This window comes from Bos javanicus, chromosome 8 (assembly GCF_032452875.1).
Source record: "Bos javanicus breed banteng chromosome 8, ARS-OSU_banteng_1.0, whole genome shotgun sequence".
NCBI classification, from domain to species: domain Eukaryota; kingdom Metazoa; phylum Chordata; class Mammalia; order Artiodactyla; family Bovidae; genus Bos; species Bos javanicus.
Genome location: NC_083875.1, coordinates 77884718 through 77898686, shown reverse-complemented (window position 1 = coordinate 77898686; position 13969 = coordinate 77884718). Strand labels below are relative to the sequence as shown.

At 39.2% G+C, this 13969-nt stretch overlaps 1 protein-coding gene across 10 annotated transcripts; it reads left to right on the top strand.

The window, feature by feature from the left end:
- The first annotated feature begins 101 nt into the window (after positions 1–101).
- Positions 102–11320, top strand: HNRNPK (heterogeneous nuclear ribonucleoprotein K). 10 transcript variants are annotated; one of them, XM_061426036.1, is made up of 17 exons: positions 102–207; positions 2099–2177; positions 2285–2369; positions 2777–2874; positions 3518–3574; positions 5009–5052; positions 5928–6000; positions 6533–6604; positions 7101–7214; positions 7552–7680; positions 8177–8484; positions 8610–8664; positions 8972–9055; positions 9332–9347; positions 9439–9506; positions 9904–10073; positions 10788–11320. In XM_061426036.1, the coding sequence occupies exons 3-17, from the start codon at positions 2312–2314 to the stop codon at positions 10819–10821; spliced, it is 1380 nt and encodes a 459-aa protein (XP_061282020.1). In that variant the 5' UTR covers positions 102–207; positions 2099–2177; positions 2285–2311; the 3' UTR covers positions 10822–11320. The 10 variants fall into 10 exon arrangements, with proteins under 10 accessions (XP_061282020.1, XP_061282018.1, XP_061282022.1 ...); XM_061426034.1 differs by having other exon boundaries at positions 9424–9506; positions 10848–11320; XM_061426029.1 differs by having other exon boundaries at positions 103–207; positions 9424–9506.
- Positions 11321–13969: the final 2649 nt, after the last annotated feature.

Sequence of the window (13969 nt, the reverse complement as noted above, 5' to 3'; positions counted from 1 at the left end):
CACCCGCCCCTCCCTGTGCGCGAGAACGGGACAGCCTTTAGTTCTCGCGAGAGCCTCCCCCCTCCCCCCCCCCCCAGCCAGTGAGTGCGCGAACGAGAAAGGAGGAGGGCGCTTCAGGCGAAAGCACTGCAGACGCCATTATCCTCTGTTTCTCTGCTGCACCAACCTCGACGTCTTGTCTACTTCCCGCCTATTTGCGGCCTATAGGTAATTTAGAGTTATTGGGGCTTGGGCACTGCGGGTTCGGGCAGGGGTTTGGCCTCCCTAAAGGCTGCGTTGACTTTTTCGAAGTCTGATTTTTCTCAGGCCCTTAGCGGCCTTACAGTCTGAAGGGAGGCGCCGGCGGGGGGCGGGGTTGTCGCCTCCTCCGGCGCCTTGATTGACGCGGCCTTGGGCCAATCGCTTCGCTCTCGCGCCACCGCTGTAGCCGGTGCAGCCAATCGGGCCCGGCGGCGGGGTAGGAGAGTGCGTGGAGGCGGGGGAGGGCAGTGGGGGCCTACGCTTGTTCTCTGTCTAGCTGTGACCGGCTGAGGAGGCGCGGCGGCATAGGGACGGTACCCTTGCCGGGTGAGGAATGGGGCTGGGCGAACGGCGCGTGGGGGTGAGGGCCGGAGAGTACTTTCTCCATTTGAGGGAAGGCGTTTGGGGGCTTGGTGGTGGTTGGCGGGTTCTGGGAGGGAACGTTGCCGGGTTTCCCCTCCCCCCACCTCCGCCATTTCCCTGAGCGTATATCTGCAGTCTGCGTTGTGGTACTAGAGGCTTCGGAGAGTCGCGAGGCTTGTGCCGGTGGGATGAGTTTTGTTCTGTTGGGAACTAGGCCTTGTGTGGGAAGGAGAGGGAGCCGGAGGGCGGTAGAGAATGCCGCCGCTCTCTTTGTGCGGGGCCCGCCGCACTTGGGCGCTGCGGGCCTGGGTCTGGAACGGGCGAGCTGGAAGGGTCGGGGCTGCCTTGGTTGCTTTGTCTCCCGCGGTGGGGGGAGGGCGCGGGGGACGAGGTCTCGGGACCGCGTGGTGGGTGGGGGAGGGGGTCCGCGCTCGGCTCCGCCTAGTAGCACGTAGTCGCCATTACGCGGGCCGCCATTTCCTGTCGGATCGGGCCGAGGAGAGGTGCGGCGCTGGTGCTCTCGCCTCGGGAGCTTTCTCAACTCCTGTTGCTTGGCGGTTGCCGATCCCGGTTTCGGGCGTTGCGGGGAGGAGGGCATGTTTGCCCTTGGCTGGTCGCGCATATACTTAGCGATTTTTTGGGTCTGGCGACTAAAGCACTTGGAGGATATTGGGTTTATCGTTATAAACAGCCTGCTGTTTGTCGTCAAACCCCTTTATCTAAATCTTCCGTAGCACCTCAGTATTTGAGTTTGGGGCCAGGTTGGCGTTTCAGTTCCTGGGAAGAGTGGAAGGCGTAAATACTGCCATGACTGTGGGCTGTTTAGCTATTTCTCTCATAACGGGAGCCGCTTGTCGCCTCCTGCCAGTCAGGAGAGGGGAGCTAAAAGGCTGTTCACAGTCCTATCGCCAGTCTGGTAGTGCTGAAATTGTCAGGTTATACCGCTTTTAACGTAATTTGAAATATCCCGCTAGTGATGTTATTGGTGTTCAAGGGTTGTTAGTCGAGTACTACAGGCAGTTTGGGTGTACTCCTGTTTCAGGTTTGCCTGTTTATCGCTCCAGTAGATTGGCCAGACGGTTGGGTATGGCTTGAATTTGCCTTTATATTTCAAGTAGACTTTTCAAGTCACCGGTGGAAAGAAACCCAGAAGTTTAGAATCCAGATGTAAAAATAATTTCTGCGTCTATTTATAAATGTGTACTTTCGGGAGCATTACTCGAGACTCATTACTCGGGGGCTTAAATGCCTTATGCGTCTGGTTTCTATGTATTTATGTAAAACATTGTTGTGGTGGAACTTGATCCAAAATTACGGTACTTTTGCTTTTACAGAAAAATTAGGTCTTTTGGATTGTGTTACAGGGCGGTCCTTTGGAAATTTAAGATCCTAAAACAAGTTTTAGAAATGGCTCTTTTTGTTGTGTTCAAATCTGTAGTCATTAGTATTCGGTAATAACCAAAAAAGCAAAACTGATTTGTGTTGGTTTTCGTAGGCTACTACAGCACTAGGGTGTCAGTTGGTCCCGCCCAGAACACTTCAGTTCTGCCCTGGAAGGATATATTTAATAACTGGTACGTTCTGGAAATAGTCATTTCTTTCCCTTGTCTTTAATATATAGTACGCTGCACAGCCTACTTTGCAAGAAACCAAGTGTACTAGCCTCTTTATTTTTTAACAGATTCGTGTGTCCCTTGAATACAAGAAAATGGAAACTGAACAGCCAGAGGAAACCTTTCCCAACACTGAAACCAATGGCGAATTTGGTGAGAAAACATTTTAACAATTTTTTTTTGCTTTGTTAATTTCATTATTTTCTCTGAGATCCTTGTTAGTTACTTTTTTGAACTAGAAGTAACTGTCATTTGCGTAGGTGAGGAAACCGATTAAAAGAAAGCCAGTAAATACAAGTTTTTTTCTTGCATTTAGAAATTTCTAATCCTTTGATGTGCTGTCACAATAAATCTCGTGTTTAGAAAATTAAGGGAGTGTATTTTGACTTAAAAGTTGAAGATTGAATGCCTTTTTTTTTTTTTTTTTAACAAGCTTTAACAATTCCTTCAAAGGGAGTGGAGTTAAATGTTAAATCTGTAGGTTAAAACTAAAATGTGATTAAAGGTACCCTTTCTTGAAGATGCTGGTACTCTCTGAAACCTAAACTGTTAATTTTTAGGTAAACGCCCTGCTGAAGATATGGAAGAGGAACAAGCTTTTAAAAGATCTAGAAACACTGATGAGATGGTTGAATTACGCATTCTGCTTCAGAGCAAGGTATAGATTTTATTCTTGAAATTGTTTCTTACTCAAAGTAGAAATTAAGAAAATGTTTGAGCCTTCTGGGAAGCCTTCAGAAGGCTGCAGAATGTAAAATAATTGTGTGGCTGTTTCTAAACAGACTTAGACTTTTTAGGCCATGGTAATTATTTTGCTAATGATTAAAATGAAAGCCCTTAACATGGTGAACTACAAGTCTAATTAGGAGATGGGTATGGATGGTCCTTATAGCATTAATGCCTTAAAGATAGTATTTTTTATTTCATTGTGGGTTCATTAGATAACATCCTGATTGGCAGCTTACTTAACTGATAATATAGCTAAAAAATGTGAAAGTATCTACTAGAATTCAAGTTAATTGACTTGCAAAAGGGTATTGTAAATTTGGTGCCAGTGCTTAAGATTTATACTCAGTATATTTCTGGCATTCTGAATATTTCAAAGCTCTGTCTAGGTATTTAGTCCCTGGAACATGTCACATAGACTCTTGGTTTTTGTTTAAACCTTGTGGTTTTAATATCCCCAAATAGATTTCCATCGCTATAACCAAACAAGAGGTTAGATATGGTAGACTTGTGTGGTGTTTGTCTTTAACTAAAAGGTTAAGAAGACACACTAAGTTTCTTTTTATCTTCTCCAGAATGCTGGGGCAGTGATTGGAAAAGGAGGCAAGAATATTAAGGCTCTCCGTACAGACGTAAGTATTAAAGAGTTTAAACCTACTACACAGGCAGCTTCAGTTTTATGTGTTTTTAGAAATTTAAAGATTTGCATCATAGAAATCTTTTAATAGCCTAGATACAAGCCTTTTATAATAATTGAATACATAGATAATTCTAAAGATTTGCCATTCCTAACAAAGCCCAGATTGAGTTGGGGGGTCTATATTAAACCTCCTCACTTTCTAATAACTTTACACCAAATTATTCACTTCAAGCAAGATAACATCTTAATTAGAAATAACAGTATAAAACCCCTTAATTGCACCATTTCCCATGTGTGAATCAAGTACAGTAGTACTGAAAACCGTTGCAGGTGGCTGATTAAACTCCATATTTTTATTCCCTCCCCCCCCCCCCCCCCCAATTTGCCCATCTGTTCTTGAATAGTTTGCACATGGAGCACAAAGAAGTTGAGGTTGCATGATTTAGATATGGGTGAAGAATAGAGTAGGCACTTAATTTTATAACTGGGTGACCGTCTGTCAATGCTGATAATTTGTGTCTTCATATTTTATAGTGGGTTGACTCTTGTGATTAGACACATTAAATGTTGGTATCACCAGCAGTGAGCATATTTATAGGACTTGGCTACACCAAATTTCTTAATTTTTTTTCTCATGTTACACACTCTTTTGATGTTTCCTTGCTGAAGTTGAGGCAAATAAGAACTTTGTGTTGAAAACTTATTTGATAGTATTTCATTTCTCTCTTGGTCGCAGATCTTTGTATGTTCCTCTTGATTACTGTAAACTGAACTTAAAAATTTAAATTTTACAAACTTGCCTGTTAGGATCTAGGAATGCATTTTAAACCTCCAGGAAACCAAATCAGTCATTGAAGTTAGGATTTTTGGTGGTGTGGGAATTTTTGTCTTTTATAAACCTCTTTCCTCTTAATCCAGATGTTATATATAATTATCTGGGTTAATAATTTCCCCATTTCCTCGAGAATTCAAGTCATGACAGGTTTTGTGTCTACCCTCATGAGCCAGCCTGCTACTGAAACATCGTTTGTTTTTTAAAAGTACCATCATTAAAGGTCCTTAAATGTTAAGCCACAGTCAGATATAGAGAAGTCCATTATTGTGTTAGTCTTCAGAACAACTTAAGCTTGTTTCATTAATTGAGAGTATGAGTATAGTTTGTATTAAATTAAAATTTATTGCTTTTCCCCCTTTTCCCTCTCCTTGTTTTTTTGGCCATATATCTCCGTTGCCCATGTACTGGATCGACTTACCCCTGCGTTGCCCACCATGACGTTGGCCCATCCGCCCCTGAACGCCCATGTGAAAACCCTGGTTGGCTATGCCCAAAAATGTGCTCGTTGCCAAACGGGTACCATACTTGACAACTTCTGATTGAATGCCCATGCCCAATGCCAACATCCACGAACGCCAATGACCAATGCAGTACAATGCCAGTGTTTCAGTCCCAGACAGCAGTGGCCCCGAGCGGTATGTCCCAACAGTTTATGCCTCACTGCCTGATTAGAAAGAGAGAAATGTATTTTATTACCTGCCTTTTATATAATTAAATAGTATCCCCTTTAGACGGTGTATTGTTTTTCAAGTTTCTGTCTTATTTTCCCCATTAAGTCTTTTTGTCACTGAACTTTTACCGTGAGTTGCCCACCCAAACGATCCACTAATTTTATTTCAATGGAAGGAGCACAGCTTCAAGTGTTGCATATTTGCTGCATTGTAAATCAAATTGTTACCGAAACAGTCTCTCGCTCTGTCTTTGTGGCCCACCTTGCTTCCCAACATTGCCTGTTCATAATTTTTTCTGATGAAATGCTAACTCTGGTTCACTTTCCTTCACTTCTCATTTGTGTTGTCTTTGTTTTTGTCTCGCATTTGTATTTGTTTTCTTGCAGAGCCCATTAGTGATCTAATTTCTAACTGGTATCCATAACCTTATTCCAAATACAGTGTTTACCACTTGCATATTCCCCTACTTTGCCTGAGAGAAGGTGTGCCAGTTTTTCCAATGTAACAGCGAGGGTATCCTTAATTAACTTAGTGGTGGCGGGGAACATAAATATTCAACTCTGCTTCAGTTCTGGTCAATTTATTGCCCACTTAATCTGAGCCCTTCCAAGAGCCCATTCTCTCTGTCTCTCTGCAAGTCTCCTAATATTGTTACCATGTTTGTATTGGGCATAAAACAAAATGCATGTGAAAAATGTATAAATAGGCTACTTTAAATGGGGACTATTAAATAATTGTATGTTCATCTCTGTAAAAATTTGACTACTGGTGATGACCACAAAACTCATTTTTCTTTTCCACCTTTTTTTGTACTATCTGGTATTTGTGGTGTTTGACAGCATATTGAGTATCAGTGCTGATATTGAAACGATTGGAGAAATTCTGAAGAAAATCATCCCTACCTTGGAAGAGGTAGGCTCATTTTTTAAATGTATTTCGCAATGGAGGGGGTGCTTAATATATTTAATGGGGCAAAATGGGGGAGGTGGAAAGACACTGGACATAATAGTTTTTTAGCAGCAGTGTGTTACACTCTGCTGCTTTAAGTGCAGGATTCTTTTACATACCACATTACTTGTTTAAAAATGTAGTCTAGCCATTCTGGAGTAGATAGGAAGTACCTGTGGTTGTGCACATTCATGGAGTTTAGCATGTATATTATGGGCTTTAATTTTTAGAAGAGGTTTTGAGTTAGACTACTGACTGTGAGACTATGTTGGAAAGGACTATGTTTGATCTAGTTTGAGTATTTTTAAATTCTGTGTAATCTTGTTTGCTAGATATACAGAGAAAAGCATTGTATGTTGATTGTTAGTGTAGATAAGCAATTTCTTGTTATTTAATGATAGTTGTGAAATATGTTGTAGTAGCTTTACCAATATATGCGACAATAGCCTGATCACACTAGACACTTAACCTATTACTCTTATTTTTCTACTTTCAGGGCCTGCAGTTGCCATCACCCACTGCAACCAGCCAGCTCCCGCTCGAATCTGATGCTGTGGAATGCTTAAATGTATGTCATAGTGCCATTGAACCCCACTGAAGTATGGAGCCTGGCCCATAGGATCGATTTTATTTTCAACATAGTGTACTTTTCCCGTCTCTATAGAAAAAGGCTTAAAAAGATGATAAATGAATGGTCTTACAACTCACTGTTGACCCTGCTCCATGCTGCAGTGGGAATTAACTACATTTGCAAAGTGCTTTGCAGTCATTTTTATTATGGTGTTATTTGAATGTTAATAATAATTTTGTGGTAACAGCGACATGCTAAATGGCTGCAGTGTGGGTATGGTGTTGCAGGACCTGAAAATAAAATAGTTTTTTAAGGTGGTGCAGAATGTCCTTTTTGGGCCTGGCTATTGAGGATAATAGCACATAACTGGTAAAGTTATTGAAATATAAATTCAGGTTGCTCACTGCAACAGTATATTGGTATGCTTATAGCAGATAAGTGTGTATTCAGGAATCTATGATTTGGAACTGAAATTCTGTAACTCCCTCCACAGTACCAACACTATAAAGGAAGCGACTTTGACTGCGAGTTGAGACTGTTGATTCATCAGAGTCTGGCAGGAGGAATTATTGGAGTCAAAGGTGCTAAAATCAAAGAACTTCGAGAGGTAAAGCCAGTGTTTTTTTTTCTTCTGCTGAATTATTGGAAAATAGTTGTTTATAAGGATTTGGTAGGCTTTTCTCATTCCCTCTTTTGAGTTTCCTCCCCCTAAGATTACGTAGTTTGCTAATTAAGATATAGTAGAATGGCTTGGCCATACTAGACAAGTTATTTGCCAAAAGTGTATTGCAAAGCTCAACCCTTACTAACAAGGTTTTACATTGGGGGGAAATTTTACTAAAATATACATTAAATCTGTCTAAGCCTAGAACTTTTTTTTTCTTTAGTGCATTTCCTTTTTTTTCTGATTGATTAATGCTGCTTATTTTGTAAACCTATTGCAGAACACTCAGACAACAATCAAGCTTTTCCAGGAATGTTGTCCTCAATCTACTGACAGAGTCGTTCTTATCGGAGGAAAGCCTGATAGGGTTGTAGAGTGCATAAAGATCATCCTTGATCTTATATCAGAGGTACCTTCAGAACACTTTTATTTACATTTAATTTCACAAAACAGATTTCTTATTCAAAAGTAATTTCAGAAGGCAAAGACAAAGTACCTTTCCCTAACAATTTCTGTCACTCTGCTTTCCCATCAATTTAATTTAGAAATACTTTGGGAGAATCTGTACTGTTGTCTTTGATTGTTGGTGAGGTTTTTTTAAATAACTTTTGATCATTCAAATGAAGTTTTTATGGTTCCTCTATAGTACTAGATGGTGATCCCCAATCCCCATTGTGAAATTGAAAGGAATTTGTGGTCTGTTAACGCCAAGGGTAAAATTAAACTGTTGCCTCACGAGCAGTAAAACTCCCAATTTTTTTAATTTCAAACTCCTGTCCCTATCCTTAACCACAAGGATCTCCCAAGAGAAATACAAAGTGCCTGAAGTTTTCTGTTAAAAGAATTACTACTGTGAACTAAGGTTTTTTTCCTCAATCTATAAAGTTGCTGTGTTTTTCTTTCAGTCTCCCATCAAAGGACGTGCTCAGCCTTATGATCCCAATTTTTATGATGAAACCTATGATTATGGTGGTTTTACAATGATGTTTGATGACCGCCGTGGACGTCCTGTGGGATTTCCCATGCGGGGAAGAGGTGGTTTTGACAGAATGCCGCCTGGTCGGGGTGGGCGTCCCATGCCTCCCTCCAGAAGAGATTATGATGATATGAGCCCTCGTCGAGGACCTCCTCCACCCCCTCCCGGACGAGGTGGCCGGGGAGGTAGTAGAGCTCGGAATCTTCCTCTTCCACCACCACCACCACCTAGAGGAGGGTAAGTTTCTTTCATCCACACATTAACATACAAGAAGCAGCACTTCACAGATAGAAGGGGGTAGGTTTTCATTTCAAATACTTCAAACACTTGACCAGCTGAGATTACAATTACTATGCTTGCAGAGATCTAATGGCCTATGACAGAAGAGGAAGACCTGGAGACCGTTATGATGGCATGGTAAGAACTTTGATACTACTTCATTAATGTATTTATGAGAGCTAAAGGGTTTAAAAGTTAGCTAACATTTTATTGAACGTGTTAACTGAAGAACTTGTCTTACAAATATACTCTGTTAGTCACTTAAATCATTGTTTCTGTTTGTCTGCTGGGATATTACGACTTGTTCCACTCTTTGTTTGCCCCTAAAATACATGATTACTGCAAACTTTTATGTAGAGTCATGAAGTAGAAATTGATGTATAAAAATGGTGGCTCTGACAAATACCATGCAGGTTTATGTTAATAGTTTTCTCTCTCAACACAGGTTGGTTTCAGTGCTGATGAAACCTGGGACTCTGCAATAGATACATGGAGCCCATCAGAGTGGCAGATGGCTTATGAACCACAGGTTGAGTATCACGGGTGTTTATGTTAATAATCTTAAAGTGCTTATTTACTCACCAATTAAATATTTTATTTCCCCCATCAACATTTTTGTTTCTTGGAACGCTGTGTACCTGAATGGTTTCTTCCCCTGAAGATTGTTTTCTGAAATTGGCTTACTAGGGAATATACGGGAGGGCTTTGGTTACTTAAAATAACTGGGGGTTTTTTAGAAATGTGTTTAATTACCTAAAGTTTGGAAGGCAAAGTAATTTTCTGTTTTTGTCTGTTCTGTTTTTAGGGTGGCTCTGGATATGGTAAGTTTTCTTCTTTCTGAAATCAAACATTATTTCATGCTTTGTATATGAACTTAATACTCATTATTTAAATCAGATTATTCCTATGCAGGGGGTCGTGGCTCATATGGTGATCTTGGTGGACCTATTATTACTACACAAGTAACTATTCCCAAAGATGTAAGTATTTTTAATATTATAAAAGACATTTACTGAGTCATTTTTATGAGTTTTCTGACTTAACAAAGGTTTTAACAAAAGTATTCCCTTTAAGGATTAAAATTGTGTTTCAAGGACTTCAGTGAAGTGTTCTCCAGTTTAAGCCTTGTCAAACAGTGTTCAGTGCTATTAAAAGCAATTATCAGGGGTTTGAGCCCCTGGTTCATTTATTAAAGCAAATGTCAGTGGGTAGTATAAATAGGTTGTAATTCAAACTGACTGGTTGGAGGGCATTAAATTAACAGTATAGTCAATAAGTTGTACAAGAGTGTTCTTGATGGTCACTGAACATACAGGGTAGGGTTTTTGTTTTTGTTTTAAGTATATCATAAACACTTGCTTTTAAAAATCTTTGCAGTTGGCTGGATCTATTATTGGCAAAGGTGGTCAGCGGATTAAACAAATCCGTCATGAGTCAGGAGCTTCGATCAAAATTGATGAGCCTTTAGAAGGATCCGAAGATCGGATCATTACCATTACGGGAACACAGGACCAGATACAGAATGCACAGTATTTGCTGCAGAACAGGTCAGTTTGTTTAGCTTTATGTTATTAGCCTACACATACTAAAACCTTAAAAAACTTCTCTTTCTCAGCTGATTTTTCTTTTAGAAGCCATGGTGTCTCAAGCTTTTGGGGACCTAACTTCTAAACATTCTAATAGCTTTGCTTTAATTTTCTTCTGCCTTCTTGCTAAAACACGAAGACATTCGATACTAATCTTACTGGAAGAAGCCTTAACCAAGCAAACTTCTCATTTTTCTGGTGAAAACTGCTGCCAAAACCACTTGTTACAAATTATACAGAGCCTGTAGAAAATGTAGAAGATTCAGTGGATGTTGGTCTAGTTCTGTGTGGAAGACTAGTGATTTTGTTGTTTTTAGATAACTGAATCGACAACAAATCACAGTCTGCCATATGGCACAGGCCATGCCTCTACAGGACAAATGATTGGTGCTGTTAAATGCAGCAATTCACACCTTAACTGGCATTTCTTTGTCTTTTCTACCATATATTAACAATTCTGCTCTACTAATGTCTGATTTACTATTAATCTTTTTTCTTGGACTTTACATTGCTCTAATTTGTAATTACTAATGTTTTAGTTCTTATCTCTAATTGTGTAATGGACATGTTTATCATTTTAATTTAGCATTGAAATTGTTTTAATGTTGATTAAGATTGATTAAGATGTTACGAACAAAAATTCTAATTCGTACTTTTTTTTCTTTTCTTTTATAGTGTGAAGCAGTATGCAGATGTTGAAGGATTCTAATGCAAGATATTTTTTCTTTTTTATAGTGTGAAGCAGTATTCTGGAAAGTTTTTCTAAGACTAGTGAAGAACTGAAGGAGTCCTGCATCTTTTTTTTTTATCTGCTTCTGTTTAAAAAGCCAACATTCCTCTGCTTCATAGGTGTTCTGCATTTGAGGTGTAGTGAAATCTTTGCTGTTCACCAGATGTAATGTTTTAGTTCCTTACAAACAGGGTGGGGGTGGGGGAGGGTGTGCAAAAACTAACATTGAAATTTTGAAACAGCAGCAGAGTGAGTGAATTTTAATTTTTGTTCATTGTTGGTGGTTTAAAGAAGTCCCCCCATGTAATTATTGTGAACACTTTGCTTTGTGGTCACTGTAACATTTGGGGTGGTGGGACAGGGAGGAAAAGTAACAGTAGTCCATATGTCCCTGGCATCTATTCAGAGCAGTGTGCAGAATGTAATGCTCTTTTGTAAGAAACGTTTTATGATTTTTAAAATAAATTTAGTGAACCTATTTTTGGTGGTCATTTTTTTTAAGATGGTCATTTTTCAAATGGCTGAATTCCCTCCAACCTACCCCCAAACGGAACACTAAGTTTAATTTTCAGTCCTCTGTTGGATATAAATAAATGGCATCTCTTCTTGGACTTAGGCAAAATATCTTGACAATACTCAGTTCTGGTGATTCTTAATGATTTGAAGTCCATTGCTTGGGAGGAAATTCCACCACACATTCATGCTTATAATAAGCTGGGGATTTTTGTTTGTTTTTGCAAATGCTTGCCCCTACTTTGCAACGATTTTCTGTTCGTAATTCTGAAGAACCAAGGTGGGGAGCAACACAACCGATGGAATAGTGGTATAAGTTTATACCAGAAGCTTAATGACAAGTTTTATCAATCAGAATAATACTTGGTTATGGAAGTGACTGATGCTAAATAAATTCTGATTATTTTTTATTAGATAATTTCTCACATATAGACTTAAACTGTCAGCTTGGTAGTGTCTATTAGTTAAACTTTGTAAAATATATATATATTCTTGTTTTTCCATTGTATGCAAATTGAAAGAAAAAGATGTACCATTTCTCTGTTGTATGTTGGATTATGTAGGAAATGTTTGTGAACAATTCAAAAAAAAGATGAAAAAAATTCCTGTGGATGTTTTGTGTAGTATCTCTTGGCATTTGTATTAATAGTTAAAGTTCACTTCCAAATAAAACTCCCATAATGCTAGATTTGATGTGTGCCCAATTTTGAACAAGGGTTGATTGACACCTGTAAAATTTGTTAAAACGTTCCTCTTCTAAGGAAATACAATAATCTTAAATTATGTATTTTTTGTGTGAAGTGTTTTTCTAGCATTTATAAATCAGATTTCATGGGGGTGGTAAATTGAAAACTTCCAAAGAGGAGTTGAACATAGAGCTGAGTCATACCAATTTTACAAGTCTTCTGTTCTCATATTACCTGTGATATGCTTGCAGATTCTTAGGTTTCTATCTTTAAAATAGCTCTGGTTTGTTGGGAGAATTTTTTTTCCCCCCTGGTTCTTGGCTCATAAGTCACGTGCTACCGGTTAACTTTGAATCTGTCTAGAAAGCCTGAGAACGTGGAAAATAATTCATGGATGCAATTCTAAGTTTCAAGAAAACATATATGATAGGCTGAAGTGAGCAGAATTTTCTGAAATGTGTGAGCAGTACACGTGAAGGTGTTTAATGTTTTAGTGATAGCCCTCGTAGTTCAAGGAGGCGGGGGTGGGGGTGTGGTGCAGTGAGTGTTCTTTTGATAAGTGACAGTGGTATCACAACATAATGCTACCTGTGACGAGGTTTCCTCAAAGATGATATTAGTCTGAATTGCCACCTGGGTGTTGGTTAGCTTTCCGCTTCTGTATTTTAAGCATGAGTAAGCTTGGGTTGCTGAGGGTAGTGTAACCTATTCATGTTGAAATGAGACCTTCCTCTGGAGAAAGATTATCAGTAATGATATTTTAGTCAAATTGTAATTCTATTGGAGGAAAGTATCCCTGGAGAGAATACAGGCTTTCAAAGTTTTCACTTGTCATTCAGAAATTAATTATATAAATAGACCGGTGAAAGTGTTCCTGTTTTTGCCTTTGAAAAATCAGACTTTGAACACAACCTACTAAAAAATAGGTTGAAAGATACCTTGAGGGTAAATCTGGGATACAGCTTCAGGGGGAGAGACCTTTGTCATTTCCATTCTTAACCACTAAATAGTGTTTGAACATAAGCTGGCAGTTCTGAGAAAATTTTCAAGCTTGAAAGGCACTGAATGAAATGGAACATTAAACCAGTTGTATAGGCTGATTGAACTTTTAAAACTGAAGTAGTTTCAAAAGTGGTTTTGGCTTAATTTTGTAAATTATCAATATGCTAACAACAATGTTGTAAACCAGATTGCACCAAAATTTTTTCAGAAGTGAGAAAAGGAATTTAAAAATTTTACCTGCTATTCAAATGTTAATAGTTTGCAGAGTCTATCTTTGCACAGTACTTTAAATATTTTTGAATGAACCAGCAGTTACTCTTGTCTAACCACTGGAATACACAGAATCTTTTAGGAAAATCAAGTTTTTCTCTTAACCCTATCAATGATTGTCTTAAAATGTAAAACACCTTATATTGTTGGTACTCTGAAGGGAATTGCTGTTCCACATAAAAGGAAATTCAGTCTTGATGTGTTGAGTGTAAATTAAAGTAGCCTTAAATGCTGTATTTTATTTATCAAAGTTTGCCCATTGTTAGCAAATTTGAAGTGAAACTGATGACTTTTTTTGGGGGGGGGGGAGGCGCTCTGCCACACACTGCAGGATCGTAGTTCCCAACAAGGTATCTGAACTCCACACCCCCTGCAGTGAAAGCCCAGAGTGGTGTTAACCACTGGACTGCCAAGAAAGTTGCAGCCTAACTTGTTACGGAGGCAATGAACCCTTAGGAAGCAATACTGCAATGTCAAACTATTCTAGGACCACCATCAAAATCAACAGTGCTTGTTAAACATGAGAATTTTGGGTCACAATAGAGCTCTACTGAACCACCTGTTCTATAGAGAGGTGCCAGGAATCTGCATAACAAGTTCAAGTGAACCATAAATTTCTATCATTTTACTAATATATCAAGTATTTAATTCCTGAG